Raw genomic sequence first — 21,442 nt, 5'->3', positions numbered from 1 at the left:
ACACACACACACACACACACACACACACACACACACACACACCATGCATGTTAAATGGCCGAGGCCCAGGCTGGGAGGTCAGGAACTCACCCACCATCGGGCCGCAACCTAAGACAAGCTCTGAAGAGAGCGGCTAGGATCACTCACTGAAAAATGGCTCTAAAATTCCAACTGACTGGATTGGAAGGACAGTAGGACCTCGTTTCAGCTCCCTCCCAGTCTCCCTGGGCTGCTGCAGAGGTCCGGAGGGTACCAGGAGAGGGTGGCTTTGGATGGTGCTTTGGCCCTGCTTCCTCATCCTGCCCTATTCCCAGGTGTCCGGCCCCGCGGTCAGTCCTGTTTGCGGACAGGGTCCAAGTCCTGAACAACCCTGTGTAGGTTTCCTGCCTACCACGGAGGTGGTTTTCCCAGGGAGAACTGTTTCCTCTAAGTCACTTGGAAGCCACTGTGTTTGAACTTCGGGGTCTCTGTCCCCTTCCAGTTCTAAAATGTGCAAGAGCCCAGTTACCCAGCCTCAGCTCCCTCAGTCACTCGCCTGCTCTCTGAGGGCTGGCTGGGCAGCAGAGATAAGATTGGTTCCCTCTGCAATGTCCCTATGGTGGGAATAGCCACTATGAGCCCCGGTCCTTCACAGCTGCACTGTCCCCAAGTGTGCTGACAATCAAGGCAGCCTTTTCCATTTCACAGAGGAGGAAACTGAGGCTCGGTGCTTGGTTAACAGAACATTGAGCTCACAGCTGGCAAGGGGCAGAGATTGGATTCGAACTCAGGCCAGCCATGGCCGGCGATGGGCCTGTCTCCCAGCGGGCACTACGTGCTATGGGGGAACAAACCAGGGCAAACAATGGGAATACGGTCAGTCATGAGCCGTGTACTGAGAAGCCAGGGCAGGGATGCGCTTGTGATGGGGAGAGGTGGCTGTCGGGGTCAGACTCAGCAAGCCGAGTGGAGGAGAAGGTGCTCCCGGCCAGGGGACGGAGACAGACAGGACAGGGCCGGGGGGGAGGCCCAGAGGCCCGTGTGACCGTCGGGCTCCGCAGTGGGCCCCAGCACGAGGATGCGCACCTCCCCGGCCCCGGACGGCACGTCCTGTCCTGCTGCTCCCACTGGGTCCGGGGTCAGTGCTGCCCACCTACACGTGGCCTCCGCAGGGGTCAGAGCTGCTGAGGGATCCCTCCCTGGGGACACAGGTCCACGTGCACCTGGTAAAGCTGCTCATCCTCACGGAGCCCGAGGTAGGCACTCACTGACCCCTGCCCCACGCGGTCAGGCGCCAAGCCAGTGCTGCCTTCACCCTTTTCACCTTCCTCCTGCAATGCCTGTGGGGCGCAGTGGCTCAGGGCTGTCAGCCGGGCAGGCTGGCTCGTGACGACTCACAGGAGCCTCAGTTTTCTCACCTGTGATGTGGGATTGCAGCGGGTTGTTACAAGTAGGACCAAGCAGTGGTCAGCACCACGCTTGGGACAGACCCCAGAGAAGTGGGCTCTGCTGCCGATCCTGCAGGGAACCCCGAATGTCACCGCCAATATCACCTCGTCCCTGCTGAGCGTCTGTGAGTGGAGCCGGTCAGTCCACCCCGCAGACGACAAGGATCCTGGGCACGCAGACCTGGTCCTCTACGTCACCAGGTAGCCGAGCTCAGTACAGATGTACCTGCCCGGTCGGCCCTTCCTTGACCTTCCCTGCCCTCTGCTCGGGACCCACGCCCAAGCTGTGCCCTCCTGGTGGTGACGCTTTTCTCTTGCCAAGGTTTGACCTGGAGTCGCCTGATGGCAATCGGCAGGTTCGGGGGGTCACCCAGCTGGGAGGAGCCTGCTCCCCCTTGTGGAGCTGCCTTATCACTGAGGACACCGGCTTTGACCTGGGGGTCACCATGGCACACGAGATCGGGCACAGGTATGCGGCCACACCAGCTGTCCCCGCTCTGGCCAGTGTGAGGGGGGTCTTGGCAGGTGGTGGGCCCTGACAGAGTCTGCCAGGGGAGCCTCCACCCCAACCCAGGGCCTGCGAGGGTAGGGCCAGCCGGGGACCTCTGACATCTCTTGATTACCAAATGGCTAGGAGACCCCTGCCCCACCAAAAAAGTAAAATAAACAGCGATCAGAAAATAAGTTTTGTAGGAAACTCAGATAATGAAAAGGCAGGCTGTCACAATCACCCCAAATCCCACCCCCTAAAGTCCTCTCGTGGTTTGTATTTTATTCCAGCCTATTCTTTATATATACAACACACATGATGTTTTATTGACAAAACCAGGTTCACATGGAAGCCTGCTTTTTAGTGTACTAATATATCCCCCAAATCTCTCTCAGATCTCTTACTCTTTTTTTTATGCACTGCAACTTATTTGATTAATTTCTTCTTGTTGGGTAACTCAGGTTGTTTCTGAAGTCTTTGTGTTATGTACGTTATGCATTTTTATGGGCAAATCTTGCTCTGTCTTCTGTTGTTTACTTAGAGTGATGGGCTTCTTTTTGATTCTTGCTTTTTTAAATGATGAGAGCAATACCCCCAAAGTCAAACAGTCCAGGGACTTCTAATGAAAAGCGAAAGCTTATTTTTGATTTTTTGAGAGAGGGTCTCGCTCTGTAATCCAAGCTGTGTAGCCCAGGCTAGCCTCCTGCCTCAGCCTCCCGAGTGCTGGGACTGCAGGCATGCGCTGCCATACCTGGCTGAAAGGTGAAAGTTTTTACCCTGGTCGCCCACCTCAGGGTAGGGTGAGGGCCCCGGGGTGGTGGGGAGCTCCTCTTTCAGATCTGATGGCAGCGCTGCCCCCATAGGACTGTCAGCCCTGCTTTCCCATTGTTGCCTAAAAGCCACTGCCCAGCAGTGGAGACAGTGGCCATATTTTCTAGAACTTTCCAGCTCTCAGCACTCATGGGCACGCCTTGTAGCCCAGAGAAGAAAGGGTCACAGGCAGTCACCCAGGCCCCAGTACCCGCCTCAGGATAGTGATGCCATGGATTAATTTGGGCTGCATATTTTCTTTAAACTTTTTTCTCTTTTTCCTATTATCCGACTTTTATTTTGTTTTGTTTATTTGGTACTGGGGATCCAACTCAGGACCTTGTGCTTGCAAGGCAGGTGGCAGCACCACTGAGCTAAATCCTCAGCCCTTGGGCTGTGTATGTTAAAAGCCTTAACTGCCAAAAGAGGCAGGACCGACCTGTGGGGCCGATGCTCCCCACCACACCCAGGTAGGAAACTGAGGCAGAGCTGGAACTAGGTCCATTGTCCTTCATTAGCTGGTGGCAGAGCCAGGGGCTGACCCATGTCTGGAAACTTGGGGGCCCGGCCCCTGACCATGCTGGCTGCCCTCAGTGCTGCCCTGACCTCAGCTTAGGCCTGGACCACGATGGGGCACCTGGCAGCGGCTGTGGGCCCAGTGGACACGTGATGGCCTCCGACGGCGTGGCGACCACCCACAGGGGCTGGGTGTGGTCCCCCTGTAGCCGAAGGCAGCTGCAGCAGCTGCTCAGGTACTGCCCCCACACCACAGCACCCAGCTCGCCCATGTGGCACACACCGGGGCTCCCTGCTGCACCCACTTCCACCCGTACTCTCTCTCTTCACCCCTTAGGCTCTCTGTCCCACCCCATCCCTCAGGCCTCTGCACACCAGCACCCACCTCTCCGCCTCGCCCCTCTCCCCCATCTTTCCATTGCTCACCAGCCTGTGCCACCCAGGGCCTGAGCCCCCCCCCCATATCCACCCTTTGGTCCACATGACCCGTGTTCCCCGGGGCCTGAGCCAGGACCTGTCACAGCACAGGGTGGGGGCGCTGCATGTGGGACCTGCCAAGGTCGCCGTGGAGACCCGCGGGGCGCCTGCCTGATGCCCAGCCTGGCCTCTACTACGGCATGGAGGAACAGTGCCGCATTGCCTTTGGCCCCGCTGCCGCTGCCTGCACCTTTGCCAGGGAGGGGCTGGTGAGTGTGCTACCCGTGTGCTGAGTGCCAGGCTCAGAGGGACAGCCGCATCCCTGGTCCAGCACCTACAACTGCCTCTTGAAATCCTCAAATTTTGGTATGAAGTCCTCACAGTTTATTTTTGTTTTTGGAGACAGGGTCTAGATGTGTAGTTCAGGCTGGCCTTGAACTCACTGTGTAGCCCAGGCTGGCCTTGAGCTCACTGTGATCCTCCTCCCTCAGCCTTGCAGGTACTGGGATTATAGGCGTGAGCCACTGTGCCCGGCTCATCCTCACATTTTTGACTGGGCCGTGCAAATCGTGCAGGTGGTCCTGGCACACACGTGTGCCTGCAGACACCCGGCTGATGAGGACGCCAGCCTTAGACAGCTTCCAAGGGCACCCAGCCCAGAGGCAGTGCCTCCTCACTGGACAGTGGGGGGTCCCAGGCCTTTGCCCTGGTGGGCTCCTCCCTCCAGAAACTCCACCACGGCTTCCATACTTTTATAACCTTTGTCAGTTCCAGTATACTGCATTATATTGTAGTACCTATTTTGACCTAAATGTTCGCTTTCTTGCTGATTTTAAAAGAAATCAGAACATTTTTGGGCCCTGAGAAACCTGGTGGGCCTGGCAGGGCTTCTGCCCCTCATGGGAGTCAGGGCGCCTTGTCCTCTCAAGCCACGCACCGGTGTCCCCAGAACAGGGCACTGGCTGTCAGTGTCCTGCAGCCTGGGAGGGGCACTGCCTTGTGGCTCCCGAGCGACCTCCTGTCTCCACCTAGGACATGTGTCAGGCCCTGTCCTGCCACACCGACCCCCTGGACCACAGTAGCTGCAGCCGCCGCCTCGCACCTCTCCTGGATGGGACAGAATGCGGCGTGGAGAAGGTCAGGGCGCAGGAAGAGAGATTGAGCTTGTGTGTGTGTGTGTGTGTGTGTGTGTGTGTGTGTGTGTGTGTGTGTGTGTGTGTGCGCGCGCGCGCGCGCCCATCTTGATATAACTAACTCGTTTTCAGCTTCTCAGCGCGCGCCCACGCGCACAGGTAGGTGCATGGGTGCATGCCCAGGTGAGTGCACAGGTGTGACGTGGACAGGTGTGTGTGCATGAGTGTGGACACTCAGGCATGTGCATGCTCACACAGGGCCCCTCCAGCCTGGCACCCTTACCCTGGGGTAGGAGGCAGAAGGTCCGTAACGAGGGGCTGGGTGAAGAGTGCTGGCCAGGTCCAGAGGGTGGCAGCAGATGCCCCTGGGGTACCCTGAGGGTGGGCGAGATTTGTCTGCCGGCCACCTGAGCCCTCCAGGCTGGGCTGCAGGTTCCTAGGTTTGCAGAATGCACTTGGTGCCTGCGAGGCCAGGGGACCTTCCTGAAAGCAGAGCCCCTGCCAACCTGGAGAGTTGGGGGTTCTGAACCCCTCTCCCAGGCACAGGGCCCCATCTCTCCTCCCCAGTCCTAGACACAGGGATCATGTCTTGCCCTCTTGTGCAGAGAAAGGAGACAGTGTGGCCCCAGCTTTCCCCCAGACCTCCTCTGGTTAACCCCCAGGCCCTCTCAGCCTTGATTTCTGCTCTCTGGGCGGCCAGGCACTTGCTCTGTCCTTCAGGTTGGTGGTCTGACCTCTTCCCTTTAGCGTTTATTCCCAAGCACAATTAGGTGTGGCACACACCTAATCCCAGCACCCAGGAGGCTGAGGCAGGAGGATCACCATGAGTCTGAGGCCAGCTAGGGCTACATAGTGAGGTCAAGGCCAGCCTGAACTGCAGAGTAAAATCCTGTCTCAAAACAACCAAAAAAAAAAAAAAAGTACTCATGCTGAATAAGGTACAGGGGAGCCTATGAGGGCGGGGTCCCTGTGGATTTGGGGCCCCTTGTGTGTGCGCGCGCGCGTGCTTGTGTCCCATGGAGTGTAACAGAGCCGGCCCTTCTTGCAGTGGTGCTTTAAGGGTCACTGCCGCCCCCTGGCGGAGCTGACACCTGTGGCCGCAGTGCATGGGCAGTGGTCCAGCTGGGGCCCTAGCAGTCCTTGCTCCCGCTCCTGCGGAGGAGGCGTGGTCACCAGGAGGCGGCGGTGTGACAACCCCAGGTACTGTGGAGGGGCTGCCAGTCTGGTCCTCCCAGGGAGGCTGGGCCTCCAGTCCCTGCGGGGCTGTGGTCGCCTCTGACCTGTGCTCCACATTTCCAGGCCTGCCTTCGGGGGTCGGGCGTGCGCCGGGGAGGACCTGCAGGCTGAGATGTGTAACGCTCAGGTGGGCCTGTCTCCCAGACAGGGTGGGGTGGGCCCCGGGGACCGCAGCGGGGTGGTCCTGGCATGACCAGCTGTGGTCCCAAGCGTCCCCTCCCTCCCCGAGCGAGTTTTGTCCTCCAAGGCACATCTGCCAGTGAGCGTGGCCCTGGGATGGCACCCACCGCTGCCAGCACCAGAGCTCCTTTCCTTTATGAGTCGAGGAGGAACCGCATAGCATGGGTCACCAGCTTCACAGTGCACGACCAGAGCCTTTTGCACGGCCACCACCCCTGCCTGGCTCCAGACGCTTATTTCTATTGCTGCGGATAACAGGGCAGTCTCTCCCCAGGCTCCCCTCCACCTGAGCCAGCACCTGCCGATCCTTTTATTTTTTACTTCATTGTTTCTTTCTTGGGATTGCCGGCAATGGAAGCCAGGGTGTAATGCATGCTGGGCAGGTGCTTTGTGGCTGAGCTGTGCCCCAGGCCGTTTTTAAACTACTGTGTGGCCAGACAGCATGCAGATTCCCTGGCCTTTGTGTACTGATGGGCCCTGGCGTCATTGCCACCCGTCATCTGCTGCAAATTGTGCTGCGAGAAAGAGCTTGTGTCGCACTTGTCGGGGGTCCCTATTCTTGCTCCTTTGGGCTATGTACTGTCTCAGTCTGTGTGACACAGTGTGGCCCGTGGGTGATTTACAGACACAGACATTTGCTTTGCCTGGTCTGGAGCCGAAGCCCTGGTTCAGGGCCCCGGCAGAGTTGTGTCCATGAGGGCTGCTCCCTGCTGCCCCGGTGGTACCCTTTCCTGTGGCAGTGTTGCTGAGGGGAGGACACTGGGTCCTCACTGGCAGGAGGCACGGAAGGAGATGAGGAATTGCACTGGTCTCCTTACCCTCAACGGCTACCCCTTGTAATACCGAGGCAGGGCTTCAGAGAGCTGAGGTTATCCCACCATAGCGAGCTGGCAGGAGGGTGTTGTAACACCGGAACTGCCATGCCGTGGCCCACACACCAACCCGTTCTGCCTCCTTCCGGCCGGCAGCGATGTCCCTGTCCTGCGGGTCGGCTCTGGTTCTCTCCATTGCAGAGTATACCCGGATGCCTGCCCGGGAGCTGGGGCTGGGTGTGGCGTCCTCTGCTCCTGACCCTCAAAGTCCCTCTCCTTTCCCACTTGACATCACCTGCGACCCAGAGAGTAGACAGAGCCAGCCCTGATTTCTCAGAGGTCCCACAAGGGCAGTGCTTTTTCCTGCGTTCTCTGTGCTGCTGTCCCACGTCCTCTACCAATTCTTTAGCACTTTCCCACCTGCAGAAAGAAAGGCAGGGCGCTGACCACTCCACTGTTCAGGACGCTTGGCACAGCTGTGTCACCCTGTGTCTTGACCCGCATGGAGGCTGTGCCATGACAAGGGCCCCTGAGCCTGTCTTCTACCACTCTGGCCAGGCCTGCGAGAAGACCCAGCTGGAGTTCATGTCCGAGCAGTGTGCCCAGACCGATGGCCAGCCACTGCCCCTCTCCCAGGGGGGCGCCTCCTTCTACCGCTGGGCCGCTGCCCTGCAGTACAGCCAAGGTGGGCCATGCAGCGCGGGGAGCTGGGCCCCTTGCCAGGCTGCGTGCAGGGCTGGGCCGGGTAGGCTCTGATGTCCTGCAGACCATGGCACGTGCCCGGCCTGGCAGCCCATCTGATAAGCTCTGGAGCCCCATCTCTGAGCCTCAGTTTCCCATCTGGGAAATGGAGACCATGGCAGCGTCTCCCTCTGGGGTTGGAGAGGGATTCAGGGAGAAAACTGTAGGGGAAATCCTGAGCGTAGTACTTGGCTCCTGATCCAGTGACTGTCGTCAGACTCTGATTTTCATTACTGCCTCAGGAGGCAGGACCGGGAGCCCAAAATCCAGGGAGCCAATTAGGTGAGAAGATGAGGGGAGAGCTCAGCAGGGCACAGCCAGCTCCCTGCTCTCCCTGCCTGCCTCGCCTCAGGGCTCCCTGTCCCTCTGCCTTCGCAGGGGACGCTCTGTGCACACACTTGTGCTGGGCTGTCGGCGAGAGCTTCATCATGCGGCGTGGAGACCAGTTCCTGGACGGGACCCGATGTGTGCCCAGTGGCCCCGAGGAGGACAGGACCCTGAACCTGTGTGTGTTGGGCAGCTGCCGGGTAGGTGTGCATGGCCAGCCTGGGTGTCCCTCCGACTCGTGGCCCTGAGGCCTGCCTGTGCCTTCGGAAGGCCCCGGGCAGGTCTGTGGGTACACAGGGGAGCCGCACTGGGAAGGCGGAGACTTGGAGGTAGCTGAGGCCACGGTCCCGCCGTGGCCTGGGGGACACCCGTGAGCCCTGTGAGCTAATTCCGGAACTTCAGTGTCAGGAGACATCTTCCTCCTCTGACACTGGCCCTCTGTCATCCCCGTGTGCAGACGTTCGGCTGTGACGGCCGCATGGACTCTCAGCAGGCGTGGGACGTGTGCAGGGTGTGTGGAGGGGACAACAGCACCTGCAGCCCGCAGAATGGCTCTTTCACAGCAGGAATGGCCAGAGGTAGGGGCAGGAAGCATCCCCCAGGACCCCACCACCAGAGCTTTGGCCCAAGCTGCTCTGTGGGCATCTCTTGGTGGTCCTGTCCTTTCCCTCCAGTGCCACCCCCCTTGGCTGGCTCAGACCTTGGCAGTGTACCGCCCCCAGATGTTGGCACCTTGTCACACACTCACCATAGTTGCGATGCAGAAAAAAATAGACACTGTGCATGCATGGCAGGCAGGGCTCTTCCGACCACCCAGGAAGTCCCACTGGGCACCAAGCAGGCAGGGAGGCGCCACAGTTGGGCAGTCCTTGCCTTTACTCTCTGTATAAGTCAAGATGCCTTGGCCAATGCCAGGGTGTTCTGGTCCTGCAGGACTGGCGCACCCCACCGGGCAGGAGGCCCTCCGATATGGCCCTTGCTCCCAGCCGGGGCAGTGCCCTGTGGGTGGCAGGTGGGTTAGGGTTGCTTTGTGACGGGGACTCACCGCAGCAGAGGCAGCCCTGTGGCAGTCAGCTGGGATCAGCTGGCTTTGACTATGACGGGGGTGACCCGAGACCCCAAGATCCCCCACTCTGCTTTTCCCCAGAGTATGTCACATTCTTGACAGTCACCCCCAACGTGACCAGTGTGCACGTCGTCAACCGCAGGCCCCTCTTCACGCACTTGGGTGAGTTGACTGGGACACCACCATCACTGGTCCCCAGGGTGTCCTCACTTCTGACCCCAGCTGTGGGTTCAGGGGGTGCCCAAAGTGGCCCTGGCTTTCTAATTCACCAGGAGACTCCTAGAGCTCATAGAGGGAAGCTACCCTCAAGGTTACGCTTGCCCAGGAAGGGAAGGGAAAAGGGAAGGTGGCGGGGAGGCCCCGACGTGAGGGCCCTGTGTCCTGGGACCTGGCACCCTTCAAGCCCTGAGACGTGATGTGCACACGGAGCGTGACCACCAGGAAGCCCCTGAAGCCTGGGTTGTGAGTTTCCCTCAGGCTTCCATCCGTAGAGCGGTTGATGGGCAGTGATGCGCCAGGATAGTTTCTCTGGGTTCTCAGGGCCCCACTGATGTCATGCGGCTGGTCTTTCTGGCGCGGGCAGCCCTGTTCTGTGCTCAGCCGGGTGTGCCAGCCCCGCCCCGGCTCTGGGGGGCCCAGGCCCTGCGTGGAACTGGGTCGGGCTGTCTCTTGGGGCTCACGCTTCTCGACGAGCCAGGTGTGGGTGAGGCTACATCTGCATTGGTCAGGGCCACAGGGGTCTTTTCTGCCCTCACCCGCCCTGGGGCCCACCCAGCCCCTGACCCGAGAGTGGTACTCCGTGTGAGGACACCGGGGAGGGGCAGAGGCTGTGACCACACTAGGTTCCATAGGAGGTATGGTGGGAGGTGTAGGGAAGCCTTCGGGTGGGGATACACCCAGAGAGGGGCGCATGTGGAGGGAGAGGCCAGGACGACCAGCTCCCTGGGGCTGACGCTCCCTCTCGCAGCGGTGAGGATCCGAGGGCACTACGTCGTGGCTGGGGGAGGCGGCATCGCACCGAACACCACCCACCCGTCCCTCCTGGAAGACAGCCGCATAGAGTACAGAGTGGCCCTCGCCCAGGACCAGCTGCCCCGCCAGGAGGAGATCCACATCCAGGGACCCGTCCAAGAAGACGTGGAGATCCAGGTCTTCAGTGGACAGGGGAGCCAGGCTGGGGGCTCCGGCTCTGTTCTGTCCACCACTTGCTCACTTGCTTACCCATCTGTGCCATGGTCACCCGGGGACCTGCCAAGGGTGGGGCCCTGTGCAGCTCACAAACACACGGGGCAAGGGAGGAGGGCGGGCGCTCTGAGGTGGGCAGGGCTCCCTGCGGGGAGCGTGGCAGGTGGGACCGGCAGGGATGCAGCCCGCGTGGTGCAGAGGGACCTCAGGGTGGATGCTGAGTCCTCCTGCCTCTCTGGGGCAAGGTTCACAGCACCCAGGAAGGCTCGGTGTGGCTGTGTCTCCCTGACATGAGCTCCTGGGTGTGCCAGGCCAGGGCCGGAGTCAGTGTGTAGCTGAGATGGCCTGGAGGACACTGGGTTCTGGCCGAGGCAGTGCCCGGAAATGCTGTCTCCAAATGCACGCTGCTGGCAGCTCCTCCAGCATCTGGGCAGCATGCTGTCTGGGGGCCCTGGGAATCCTGTGTTTCCCTTGGAGGCCCGTGGGGTGGGCAGCCGTGGGCGCAGAGGCGGCCGGGGCTGAGGGCACTGTGTGCTGTGGGACCCGCCCCCAGGCAGGCCCCTCTCTTGGGCCCAGTCCCCTCTGCAAGTGCAAATGGGCCCAGGAGTCCTGCCGAACCCCTTTCTAGTTCTGAAGATCAAGCCAGGCCATGAGGCCTCTAGGATCCCGTCCCTTCCTGCTGCCCCTGGCCGGGCTCTCAGTGTGGAAGCTCATGGAGCATTGGACTCATCTGGACGCTGGCCTGGGTGACCCTGGCTGCAGGCCCCACTGCAGTCTGTCCCCACTCCAGAACGCCCAGGAACCCTGCTCCATGCTCCCGCAGTGCTGGTTCCTCGGGAGGCACTGCCTGGGCCCTGAGCTCAGATGGTGCCGTCTGCTGTGCTGTCCCCAGGGCCTGGCAAGTTGGGCTGAGGGATGAGATGCACACAGGCTTCTGGGGGCTGGTGGCCATGCAGTGGCCCAGAGTGCCCACGGGACAGGGTCTGCCCGTGCAGGTGTACAGGCGGTATGGCGAGGACTACGGCGCCCACACCCGGCCAGATATCACCTTCACCTACTTCCAGCCCAAGCAGCAGGTGGCGTGGGTGTGGGCCGCGGAGCGTGGGCCCTGCTCGGTGAGCTGTGGGGCAGGTGAGGCCCGGGGCAGGGTCGCCCGCTGCCCTGCTGGCCCCTGCTTGGAGGTGGCCGAGCCCTGGCTCTGCCCTTGCAGGGCTGCGCTGGGTGTCCTACAGCTGCCTGGATGCGACCCAAAATGTGTGGGTGGAGGCCACTTGGTGTCGAGGGAGCCCGCAACCGCCCGCGTGGCCAGAGCCCTGTGCTCCTGCGCCCTGCCCTCCACTGTAAGTGTTGGGCTTAGGGACCCACGTGGCTTCACGGGGCGGCTCTGCGTGTGCCCTTATTTAGTGTTGAGGTCGCTCTGGGCGTGGGTTTCATTGGCGTCCCTATTTCTCAGGTGAGGGACTGTGATTCAGGACAGATATGGTGACAGTGTCCACCTGCTGTGACCACACCTCTGGGCAGCAAGGTCCTAGGAGTCTGGAGGGAGGCTTGGGGGCCTGGGCCAGCACCGACCTGCACCAGCCTTGGTGGTGGTTAGCAGCCTCCACACCCTGCTCGTGACAAGGCTGTCCTGGTTAGGGGCAGCACTCCCTGCTGTAGGCCTGTCCTTGGGCTCGGGGCCGAGTCAGGTGCAAGGCCAGCCCTCTTGGAAGGTCAACCTGGGGATACCTGGGACAGAGGCCCCATCCAGGTCGGGGGAAGTATGTTGCTCCGATGCCTCTCCTCTGTCCTCCCGGCCAGCCTGGGGGCCGGCCCAGGGCTGATGCTCTGTCCCCACTCAGCTGGGCAGCTGGAGACTTCGGCCCATGCAGTGCTGCCCATGGGGAATGGGCGAGGCCGTGGGGGCCCAGGGACCCTCTGAGGACACTGCCTCTGGCCTGGTGTGGATGATTGGGGGTGTAGGGTCCGTCCTGGTGACTGCTGGTGGTGCAGCTGCAAATCCCTTGCCACCAGGAGACTGAACTTCCAGACCCTGCGTTGAAATGGGGACGAGGGCCCTGCTCACAAAGGGGCAGGTGTCTCTTCCTGGCCCTGGCCCCTGTTCCACATGCCCGCGTGGCTGCTGCTCACCCTTCTACCCTGAGCTCATTTGCTGCCCTTGAGCTTGGGAACGATTCCTCAGGCACCTGCCCTTCATCGCCATCCTTTGGTCAGGGGTCTGCCCCAGGCTCGGGGAGGAAGGCAGGAGGAGCGGGCTGGCTCCCCGCACCTGGCCCCTGGCACTGTGTGAGGTGTCTCACTGCAGGGACCCTGAAGGCGTTGGCTGGGGGAGCAGCCGGCTGACTCCGGAGTCCTTCAGGGAAAGCTGAGGAGCTTGGCTGCTTCTCGGGCAGAGTCTGGGCTCCTGGATCCAGGGACCCCCGCCCCAGCCTTTGCAGTCAGGCAGAGGCCCAACCAGGTCCCGTGTGGTCCTCAGGCAGGAGGTGTCAGAGCCTGGCCTGAGCACGGCGGCCAGTGGAGCAGGCCTGGCCTCGCCCAGTGTGACGCAGGGGGCAGATGGCCCGGGCTCACCAGCAACCGCAGGGCCCTGTGCCACCCGTGAGATGCCGCTCGCTGGTGAGCCCTGTGTTGGAACGGTGTGTCCTCCAGCCTGGGATCAGGTGAGTGGACTGGGCAGAGGGCGGTGAGAGCTCCTGGGTCCTGCTTGGCTAGGAGGATTCGGAGGCTACTGCCCTGCAGGTCAGAGCGGGAGAATTGTCCGTACAGGTGCTGCTGGGCCTGTGAAGGGGCAGCAGGTAGGGAGGACAGAGGCCCTGTTAGAAGCATCCTGGAGGAGTTTGATTTAGTTGCTGTGCAGGAAAACGCTGCCCACCCTGGCTGGCAACCAGGCCCCCGAGGCTGCAGGCCAGGCATGCTCGCAACCCCCTTCCTGCTCCCCAGCTCTCGGCCCACCCCACGGAGGCCACTGCCACTGCTGAGGAGCCTGAGGAGGCCAAGGTGGGCGAATGGTGCAGGCGTGGTGGAGCGGGGGCCCTTGGCTGCTCTCCTGTGTCTCCTGAACAGGTCGGGGTGGGGCGGGCGAGAGTCCTGACCCACCCCGTCGCCTCCACCCCTGCAGCTGCACCCCACGTCTCCAGAGGAGGAGGCTCCGGCCGCACACGTGTGGACTCCTAAGCCGGGGCTGTGCTCTGTCTCCTGTGGGCGAGGTGAGGGTCCTCAGGGTGCTCCCGACAGCCACACAGTCCTTAGCTCTCTCACCTGCCTGCTTCTGCCTTAGGCCCAGCAGGCATTTGCAGTGTCCCAGGAAAACCCAGCCTCGTGGTGACAGGGCATAGACAGGGGGACCACATCCAGGTCTGAGTCTGCGCTCAGTGTTCACTGAGTGAGCCAAAGGTCAGGAGAGACAGTAGCACCTGGCGAGATCGGCACTGACTGGTGTCCCTTACGTCTAGCAGAGGTGCAAGAGACGGTCCGAGCTGGCCACCAAGAGAAGCAAAGTTAGAGACACGTAGTGACTTTTGTGTTCATTTCTCATAGAGGTGAAAGTAAGTGGTCACCATCTTAATTACCTAAGTGTTCTGTTCATCAGTATCGAGTGCATTCACACTGTCCTGCAGACGCTCTGCCATCCATCCATCCTGAAAATTTCCTGCCACTCCAAACTGACCCCCCGGCCCCTTTAAGCACCAACTTCCTGTTCCCACCTGCCGTCGCTGGCCACCTGCGCTCCACTTCCTGTCTCTGTGGATCTGACTTCTCCAGGGCCCTCCGATTCCTGGAGTCCCACAGGCTCGTCCTTTCGTGACTGGCTTCTTTGACTCTGCGCGGTGTCCTCTGCGTTTACCCCCGTGGCAGCTGTCAGGATTGTTTTCTCTCAAGGCTGAGAGGCACCCTTGTAGGACTGACCAGGCTTTATTTCTGCATCCTTCCCCGGATGGATGTGCGGCTGGCTTTCTGTCATAATGCCGCTCCGCACACTGCTGCGTATCCTTCCCAGAGTCCGGGCTGTTGCTCCTTTTGGGGTCTCCCGGAAGTAGGGGGCTGCTTGATCATGCGCCCTTTCCGTGCGTCACTGTCGGAAGAGCCCTCTGCCGTTTTGCAGTAGAATTTCACATCCCGACCAGCTGGGTGCGGGTTCAGGTTCCGCCATCTCCTCACTCAGCATTTGTTACTTCTGAGGTTTTGAAAGCTTTAGTTCCATAGTAGCCACCTGGACGGGTGTGAGGATGCCCACGGTGCGCTATGGCCCTAAGCGTGTGCCCCATCTGGCCTCAGCATGTCTACACCTGAGACCGGAAGGAGATTCTCTTCTCTCAACTCTTACCACGCATCTCCATGCCCAACAGCAGCTTCTGTTTGTGGAGCACCTATGTGTGCCATGCCAGGCACTTTGTAGGTCTCCTTTTCTATCTTTTTAAGTGACTCTGCCGGTAGGTAATGTAATACGAAAAACCTGAGGCTTAGAGACGGTAAGTCACTCACCCAAGGTCACATAGCCGGCCAGCGGCAGAGCCAGGGCTCAGGCCCTATGGGCCTTGTCTGCCAGACCTGTCCAGCCAGCCACGTGCTGTGGTCCTTGCTGAGCCATCTCTTGGGGTGAGGCGGCCCCTGCTTCCTCCCCACAGGACTGATGGAGCTGCGCTTCCTGTGCATGGCCTCCGTCCTCGGGACACCTGTCCGGGAGGAGTTGTGTGACTTGGCCAGCAGGCCGGGGCGCCGGTGGGAGGTGTGCCAGGCTGGCCCGTGCCCCGCTCAGTGAGTGGGGTAGGGAGACTGCAGGGAAGGGGAGGAGCCTGGCCCAAGGGCAGTCTCCTCGTGAGCCTGGCCTTCCTCCTGCAGGTGGGAGGCCCGGGCCTTGGTGCCGTGTCCAGTGACCTGTGGAGGGGGGCGGATACCCCTGGCTGTGCGCTGCGTGAAGCTGGACCACGGCCGCCCTGTCCCTCTGCCTCACTCCAAGTGCTGGCCAGCACCCCGGCCCGGCCCCTTCCAGGACTGCAGCCCGGAGCCCTGCCCGGCCAGGTGAGTCCCTCGCCCAGGTGAACCCCCTCTCCCAGGGATGGGCAGCCTTAGTCTGCACCCCAGCTCTGCCGCCCCTCCTGAGCCTTGGGGTCTGGGCTGCAGGAGCGGTCATCCTGCTGCCCAGCAGGCTGTGGGGCCACATGTCAGCACCTTGAAGGCGCGGGGTTCTGTGGGTGCCGTGCTGGCTCCCATTTACTCTGTGAGCATCTGCTATGCCCGAGTGCTGTTCTGGGCCAGGGGACACAGCAGAGAACAAGCAGGACAGGTGCCCCCCCCCTTGAGCCAAAGGGGGCAGGGATACTGGACATGACTAAGATGGACAGTGGGACAGTTTGATGTGGCCCAGCAGAACTATGGACCCCCTCGTGCCAGGCGCCTTCACACCAGCTGCCTGCGCTGCCCCAGACATGCATGTGCCTGTTGTTGGCCCTGGCTTCCCTTTCCATAAAGTGGGTTTTTCTGAGCACTCTGCCCCTGGGCTGAGCTGCTGGGGGACACAAAGGATACCCCAGGAGGGACTTACCTGGGCCTTCCCCGGCCTCCTGTCTCCTGGGTCTGGAGGGATGACGGGAGAACTGGCACCTGGGGTCCTGGCCATGGGGATCTGGGCCTGCTGAGCCTGTTTATCCCAGTGACACGACATCTGGCGGTCTGCAGCGTCAGCTGTGGGGAGGCGGTCACACAGGGGATTCCGTACTGTGCCCGGGCCCGGGGGACAGTGAGGGCGAGGAAATCCTGCCCTGCCCAGAGCTCCAGGAGGCCTGCCCCCAGGTGAGGGGAGGTGACAGGTGCTGCACGCTGTGACACCCTCAGGGACCTGCGGTTCATAGACACAGGGCAGCCCGGCGGGCTGGCTGGGCTTGGGAGGTGAGGTCCATGTGCCATGGAGAGGGTGGCGTCCTGTGGGTGCAGTTGTGGGGAGCCCAGGGGAAGGAGGAACCACCTCTGTAGATGGGGGAGTCCGGGACACTGGTCCCAGCAGGGATGGTGACGGAGCTACCACCAGAGGGCGCCCCACTCCACCCTACAGTTTGTGTGCCAGAGGCTTTGTCCAGGTCTCCCCTGCCATTTCACGCTGTAATTTTACCGCCCCCCAGCAGTGTCCTGCTGTCCTCGCTCACGCTAAGGTTCCTGGGCCATGCAGTTGCTCCCCTCAGGATATTCAGAGACAGTGAGGGGTTTTATGGCATTGGCCTCCCCTTGGAAAATGCCATAGCCACTCCAGCCTCTCACTGTCCTGGGCTTTCCCGGTGTCTTGCACTTTACTCCCCAGGGCTTGAGGCTTCTCTGGGAGGCAAGGCTCCATCCCAACAGTGCACAGTGACAATTTCTGATTTTTTTTTTTTTTTTTTTTTTTACTGTACTGGGGATTGAACCTAGAGCCTTTGCACTGAGCTACATCCTCAGCCCTTCTCTACTTTTTATTTGGAGACAGACCCACTAAATTGATAACTTGTCCAGGCTGGACTTGAACTTGGCAATCCTCCTGACTCAGCCTCCCAGAGTGCTGGGATACAGGCATGGAAGATGCTTTAGTGGGCACAGCAGGGGGGACCTGCTGCTGGCTCCCACAGTGCACAGGGCAGGCCCCAGCACAAAGGACCATGCAGCAGTGCCCAGGCCAGCGGCACTAGGAGGAGACCATAGCCCCTTGGGCTGGGGTTGCAGCTTGGCTCATGCTGCCACCCTGGTGTCCTCTAAAAGCACAGGGTTGAGGGGCAGCATTGCAAGTTGTGAGCTGAGACCCAGGGCTCCAGTGCAGGCTGCCTGGATTCACAACTGGGCTCTGGGAAATGTCCAGTGCTCTTTGCTGAATGATTTCAGAGTGAGCTGGCAGGACAGGGCTCAGGCCTCGCCTCGCTCACGCACCGTGGTACATCAAGATCCCATTCTGTTCCTTGGGCCTCGTGCCTGCGTCTCACTCAGCAAGCAGCTGTGCGGGTGTGGGTGTCCTGTGACCAAGAGGACAAGGGGCCGCTTCCTGCAGAGCCCTTCAGAACTGTTCCTTGCCCAGGGCTCAAGGCCGGGAGAGAGGTCCAGCGATGGCTGGAGGAGCAAGGGGGGCTCACGCTGTCCTCTGTCTCTGCAGGTGGAAAGTCCTGTCCTTCGGCCCATGCTCAGCCAGCTGTGGCCTGGGCACCGCGACACGTGCAGTGGCCTGCGTGCAGCTAGACCAGGGCCAGGACGCAGAGGTGGATGAGGCATCCTGTGAGGTGGCGGTGCGGCCGCAGGCCAGTGTCCCGTGCTTCGTGGCTGACTGTGCCTACCGGTGGCACATCAGCCGCTGGACGGAGGTAGGGGCTGCTACAGTGCTGGGGCTTCCCCGGTGGAGGGCATGGAGCTCAGGTGCTCTAGTGGCCACGGGGCCACCATGGTGCCTTAGAGGAGGGAAGCGGGCTGTCTGGAGCTGGCCTGTGTCTTGGGCTGTATAACGGAGACACCTTCCAGGTTAAGGCTGAGCCTTCCTGGCCTGTGGCCTCCGCTGTCCCCATCATCCCATCGCGAGGCCAGCAGTGACCCTCCCCTCTCCCCCGCAGTGCTCCGTCTCCTGTGGGGATGGTGTCCAGCGCCGGCGTGACAGCTGCCTTGGACCCCAGGGCCAGGCACCCCTGCCAGCCAGCTTCTGCCAGCACTTGCCCAAGCCAGTGACAGTGCGGGGGTGCTGGGCCGGGCCCTGTGTGGGACAGCGGGGCCCCAGCCTGGCGCTCCACGAGGGCACCACCACTCCGGGCCCAGGCATGGCTGCTGCTGCTGCTGCTTCTCTGGAGGGGCCTCAGGCCCTGGCTCGGGCCCGCCTCATCCCCCTAGCTGCTCAGCCTCCAGGGCCCCAGGAGAGGCCGGAAGAGTCCAGTTAGGTTCCTTGGCCCTTTCACTGGGAGGCTGGTGGGTCAGGAGCCAGGACTTCCCTAGCTCTGGAGCACCCAGAAGCAGCTCTGAGCCTTGGAGGGCGACACTCGGACCCATGCAGCTCCTCCTGGACCCAGGGAGGCTCCTTGCACATCAGAGAAGGCCCTGGCCCGCACTTCCGGGGACCCCACAGCTCTGCTCACCCCATTCCTCCGCTGCCTTTGCAGGTGTCTGTGGCAGGCAGTACCTGGAGCCCACGGGAACCATCGATATGCGAGGCCCTGGCCAGGCGGACTGTGTGGTGGCCATTGGGAGGCCCCTGGGTGAGGGGGTGACCCTCCAGGTCCTTGAGAGTTCCCTCAACTGCAGTGCAGGTACATCTAGGGCCACTGCTGCCAGTGAGAGGGCTGCCAGGTGTCAGTGCCACTTCAGGGCTCCCCACTCCTACAGGATGCTCCCCATGCGCTCCTACTCATTGTCAGGGCAACTCATGACCTGTCCCTGCTTTACACACGAGAACCTGAAACGAGGGGAGACTCAGTAACACGCCCCTACTCAGAGTCGCTTAGCCAGTGAGAGGGGCGTCGGCCTGGGTCTCAGCTTAGCCCCCACCCCAGCTGCTGCCGCCAGCCTGGGGTAGGGCGCTGGGCCCTCACACCTCCTCACTTCCTAGGGGAGTCGTTGCTGCTCTGGAGCCAGCTCACCTGGAGGAAGGTGTGCAGAGACCTGGGGGGCAAGACTTTGGGCTCCAAGACCAACACGCTGGTGGTGAGACAGCTCCGCGTGCGGCCAGAGGGTGGAGTGGTGCTGCGGTACGGGAGTCAGGCTGTGCCGGAAGCCTTCCACAGAGGTACAGAGGGCCTGGGGTTGTCCCTGCTTCCCCACGGGGTGACCAGGCCCGTGCTGCGGGGGCAGTGGGCAGCTCAGAGTGGCAGTGGCCAGGGCTGGTCTGGGTGTGCAGTTTGGATGAGGTTCCGGAATGCAGCTGTGGTCCTTCCCACGCAGCCGCTGGGTGGGAATGAGACTTGGTCTGCATCTGCCCATCCCTCAGTCCCTCGCCCTTGGGCTCATCTCCCTCAAGGACCTTTAGCATCCTGCTGTGAGCCACTTTCCCTCAGTCCACGGCACTCACTGGTGTCAATGTGTGTGGCCGTGCCCACTGTGCACGGGTGCCCGCCGCCACACCCTCCTCAGACAGAGGATGGTGTCACGGCGACCCTCTTGTTGCCTCTGGGGCTCACTGTCTCCCAGCGGCCCAAGGTGGCTGAAATTGGCTTTGCCAGCTGCTCGCAGAGTTTCAGTTTCCCCGGGTCTCCTGGGAAAGTGGTGCAGCAGGGCTTGGCCGCTGCACTTTTATGCACCACCCTCTGCCCCAGCATCGCTGGCCCCTCAGCTGGGAGCTGTGCTGCTGGCCCTGTGCCCACTGCTCCTCACTGCTTGGGTTCAACACATCCGGACACCGGTGGGAGGGAGGCCGAGGGGAGCACCTGGGTGGCCAGTAGGCCCCTGGCGGTCGCTGGAGAGCCCACCTTCATGCCACTTCCTCCCGTGACCTCATCCAGCCTTCCTGAAAGGCCCCTTCCCAGTGCGAGCCACATTCCTCCACTCTCCAGGGGCAGGGACAGAAGCGTGAGCATTTAAGGTCTTTGCCTAAGGTTGCTCAGCCAGATGGGGGTGGAAGCAGGGACCCGAGGGGTCTGCCTGGGAGCCCCTGAACATGACTTTGGTGCCACGCTGTCCCCTCGGGGTCCCCGTCTGTCTGGGTTCCTGTGTCCCTGAGGCGGGTCACCTGGGTCTGCCATCTCTTCTCCCCTGCAGAATGCGATGTGCAGCTCTTTGGACCCTGGGGTGACATCCTGAGCCCCCTACTGAGTGCAGACGGAAGAACCACAGGTGGCTGCCGGGTCTTCATCAGCGTGGCTCCGCAGGCCCGCGTTGCCATCTATGTCCTGGCCACCAGCATGGGCACTGGGACCAGTGGCAGCTACATCTCAGTGAGGACCCCAGGAGCGGGACAGAACGGGCTGACTTAGGATGATTCTGGGCAGCTGGCACTAGAGATGAGACAGGGACTGGGCTCCAAGGACCCCCTCAGTTTACTTCAGACCTCTAATCTCAGAATCATTTCTGGAAAAATGGGAAGGAGGATTTCCCCTACTTACTCAACAAATGTGTATTGTGCTGCCTGCTGGGAGAAAGTAGCCAAGCCCAGCTGGTGTCCCCGATAAGGGCTCTCTGGTGAGGGGACCCATCATGCCAACTGCCTTTTCCTCCCAGATCCGGGACGTGCACAGCACGAGGACCACAACCTTCCGTGGGCAGCAGGCGCTCTACTGGGAGTCGGAGGGCAGTGAGGCTGAGATGGAGTTCAGCACTGACTTCCTGGAGGTGCATGCTGGCCTGCGGGGCAGGTACTGGACGCTGCCCTCGAGGGTGCCGGAGGGAGACCCTGCCCCAGCGGTCTCTCCAAGCGGCAGAAGGGAAGTGAGGGCTCCTGACACTTCCTGAGCACCTGCCTGGGAATGAACTCTGTCCTGAAAGTTCGTCCCAGCTCTTACTTACACTGGTCTTAGGGAATTCTCCTCGAAGGTCCTATCCAGTGTGCAAAAACCTAGGGGTGGGAGGTGGAGACAGCCTAGAAGGCTGCTTCCAGCCCCTCAGGTACCAATAAAGGAAGCAGGAGCCCTGACTGGTGTTTTCTTCATATGACCTGTCCATACCTGGCTTGACACCGGCCCTGCCCTGAGGCAGGGTTTCCCTGCGCGCAGTTGTCTTATCCTGGCCTGAGCAGGCTCCTGGCCACCTCTTGTCCTTTTCCTATGCACGAGTCCAGATTGGGCCCTGAGGCCTGCGCACCTGGCACCTTCCCACACACCTGCCAGCTCTCAACGAAGCCCCGCCCTTACTCTGGCCCTGCCCCTATGCTAACGAAGCCCAGCGCCCTCTGGAACGCCAATAGTCGTCCTCCAGCCCCGCCCCCTATGGTAATCTACCAGCCTTCCACACCTATCTCTCCTGAAGGCCTCGCCCCTCATGCTAATGAGCCCCGCCTCCGCAGGCTCAGCTCCGCGCTCCCCGAGGGTCCCGCCCCCTCCACTAATGAGCCTGGAGCCCTCCGGGTGCCTGGGCCAGGGCCTGCGAGTCCCGCCCCCTATGCTAATAGCTCGCCTCCCACAAGGCATCGCGCGGGCGGACGCGGCTCTTTGTGCTGGCCGGGGGCAGCACTCGGGCACCAT

The 21,442-nt window shown here is 61.4% G+C and overlaps 1 protein-coding gene across 4 annotated transcripts in view; it reads left to right on the top strand.

Annotated features, from left to right (window-relative positions):
• Adamts13 (ADAM metallopeptidase with thrombospondin type 1 motif 13) overlaps positions 1–20,885 on the top strand; it is a 25,474-nt gene extending 4,589 nt beyond the window's left edge. The window contains exons 4-29 of one of the 4 annotated variants that reach the window (XM_033758946.1): positions 1,152–1,235; positions 1,504–1,628; positions 1,750–1,896; positions 3,339–3,479; positions 3,767–3,929; positions 4,693–4,797; positions 5,842–5,993; positions 6,093–6,156; positions 7,580–7,706; positions 8,141–8,289; positions 8,547–8,667; positions 9,237–9,317; positions 10,123–10,304; positions 11,336–11,471; positions 11,551–11,680; positions 12,817–13,000; positions 13,281–13,337; positions 13,459–13,546; positions 14,966–15,095; positions 15,180–15,359; positions 17,449–17,653; positions 17,897–18,209; positions 18,434–18,529; positions 18,880–19,056; positions 20,025–20,200; positions 20,484–20,885. In XM_033758946.1, the coding sequence (XP_033614837.1) occupies positions 1,152–1,235; positions 1,504–1,628; positions 1,750–1,896; positions 3,339–3,479; positions 3,767–3,929; positions 4,693–4,797; positions 5,842–5,993; positions 6,093–6,156; positions 7,580–7,706; positions 8,141–8,289; positions 8,547–8,667; positions 9,237–9,317; positions 10,123–10,304; positions 11,336–11,471; positions 11,551–11,680; positions 12,817–13,000; positions 13,281–13,337; positions 13,459–13,546; positions 14,966–15,095; positions 15,180–15,359; positions 17,449–17,653; positions 17,897–18,209; positions 18,434–18,529; positions 18,880–19,056; positions 20,025–20,200; positions 20,484–20,714 (3,744 nt within the window). In that variant the 3' untranslated portion in view covers positions 20,715–20,885. Of the gene's footprint in view, positions 1–1,151; positions 1,236–1,503; positions 1,629–1,749; positions 1,897–3,338; positions 3,480–3,766; positions 3,930–4,692; positions 4,798–5,841; positions 5,994–6,092; positions 6,157–7,579; positions 7,707–8,140; positions 8,290–8,546; positions 8,668–9,236; positions 9,318–10,122; positions 10,305–11,335; positions 11,472–11,550; positions 11,681–12,816; positions 13,001–13,280; positions 13,338–13,458; positions 13,547–14,965; positions 15,096–15,179; positions 15,360–17,448; positions 17,654–17,896; positions 18,210–18,433; positions 18,581–18,879; positions 19,057–20,024; positions 20,201–20,483 lie in introns of all 4 variants that reach the window. The other 3 variants (XM_010608913.2, XM_033758948.1, XM_033758947.1) reach the window with 3 other exon arrangements.
• Positions 20,886–21,442: the final 557 nt, after the last annotated feature.

This window comes from Fukomys damarensis, unplaced genomic scaffold (genome assembly GCF_012274545.1).
Source record: "Fukomys damarensis isolate Sample0158 unplaced genomic scaffold, DMR_v1.0_HiC HiC_scaffold_36, whole genome shotgun sequence".
NCBI lineage: Eukaryota > Metazoa > Chordata > Mammalia > Rodentia > Bathyergidae > Fukomys > Fukomys damarensis.
The sequence above is the reverse complement of the archived record's forward strand: the minus strand, read 5'-3'. Positions and strand labels throughout refer to the sequence as shown.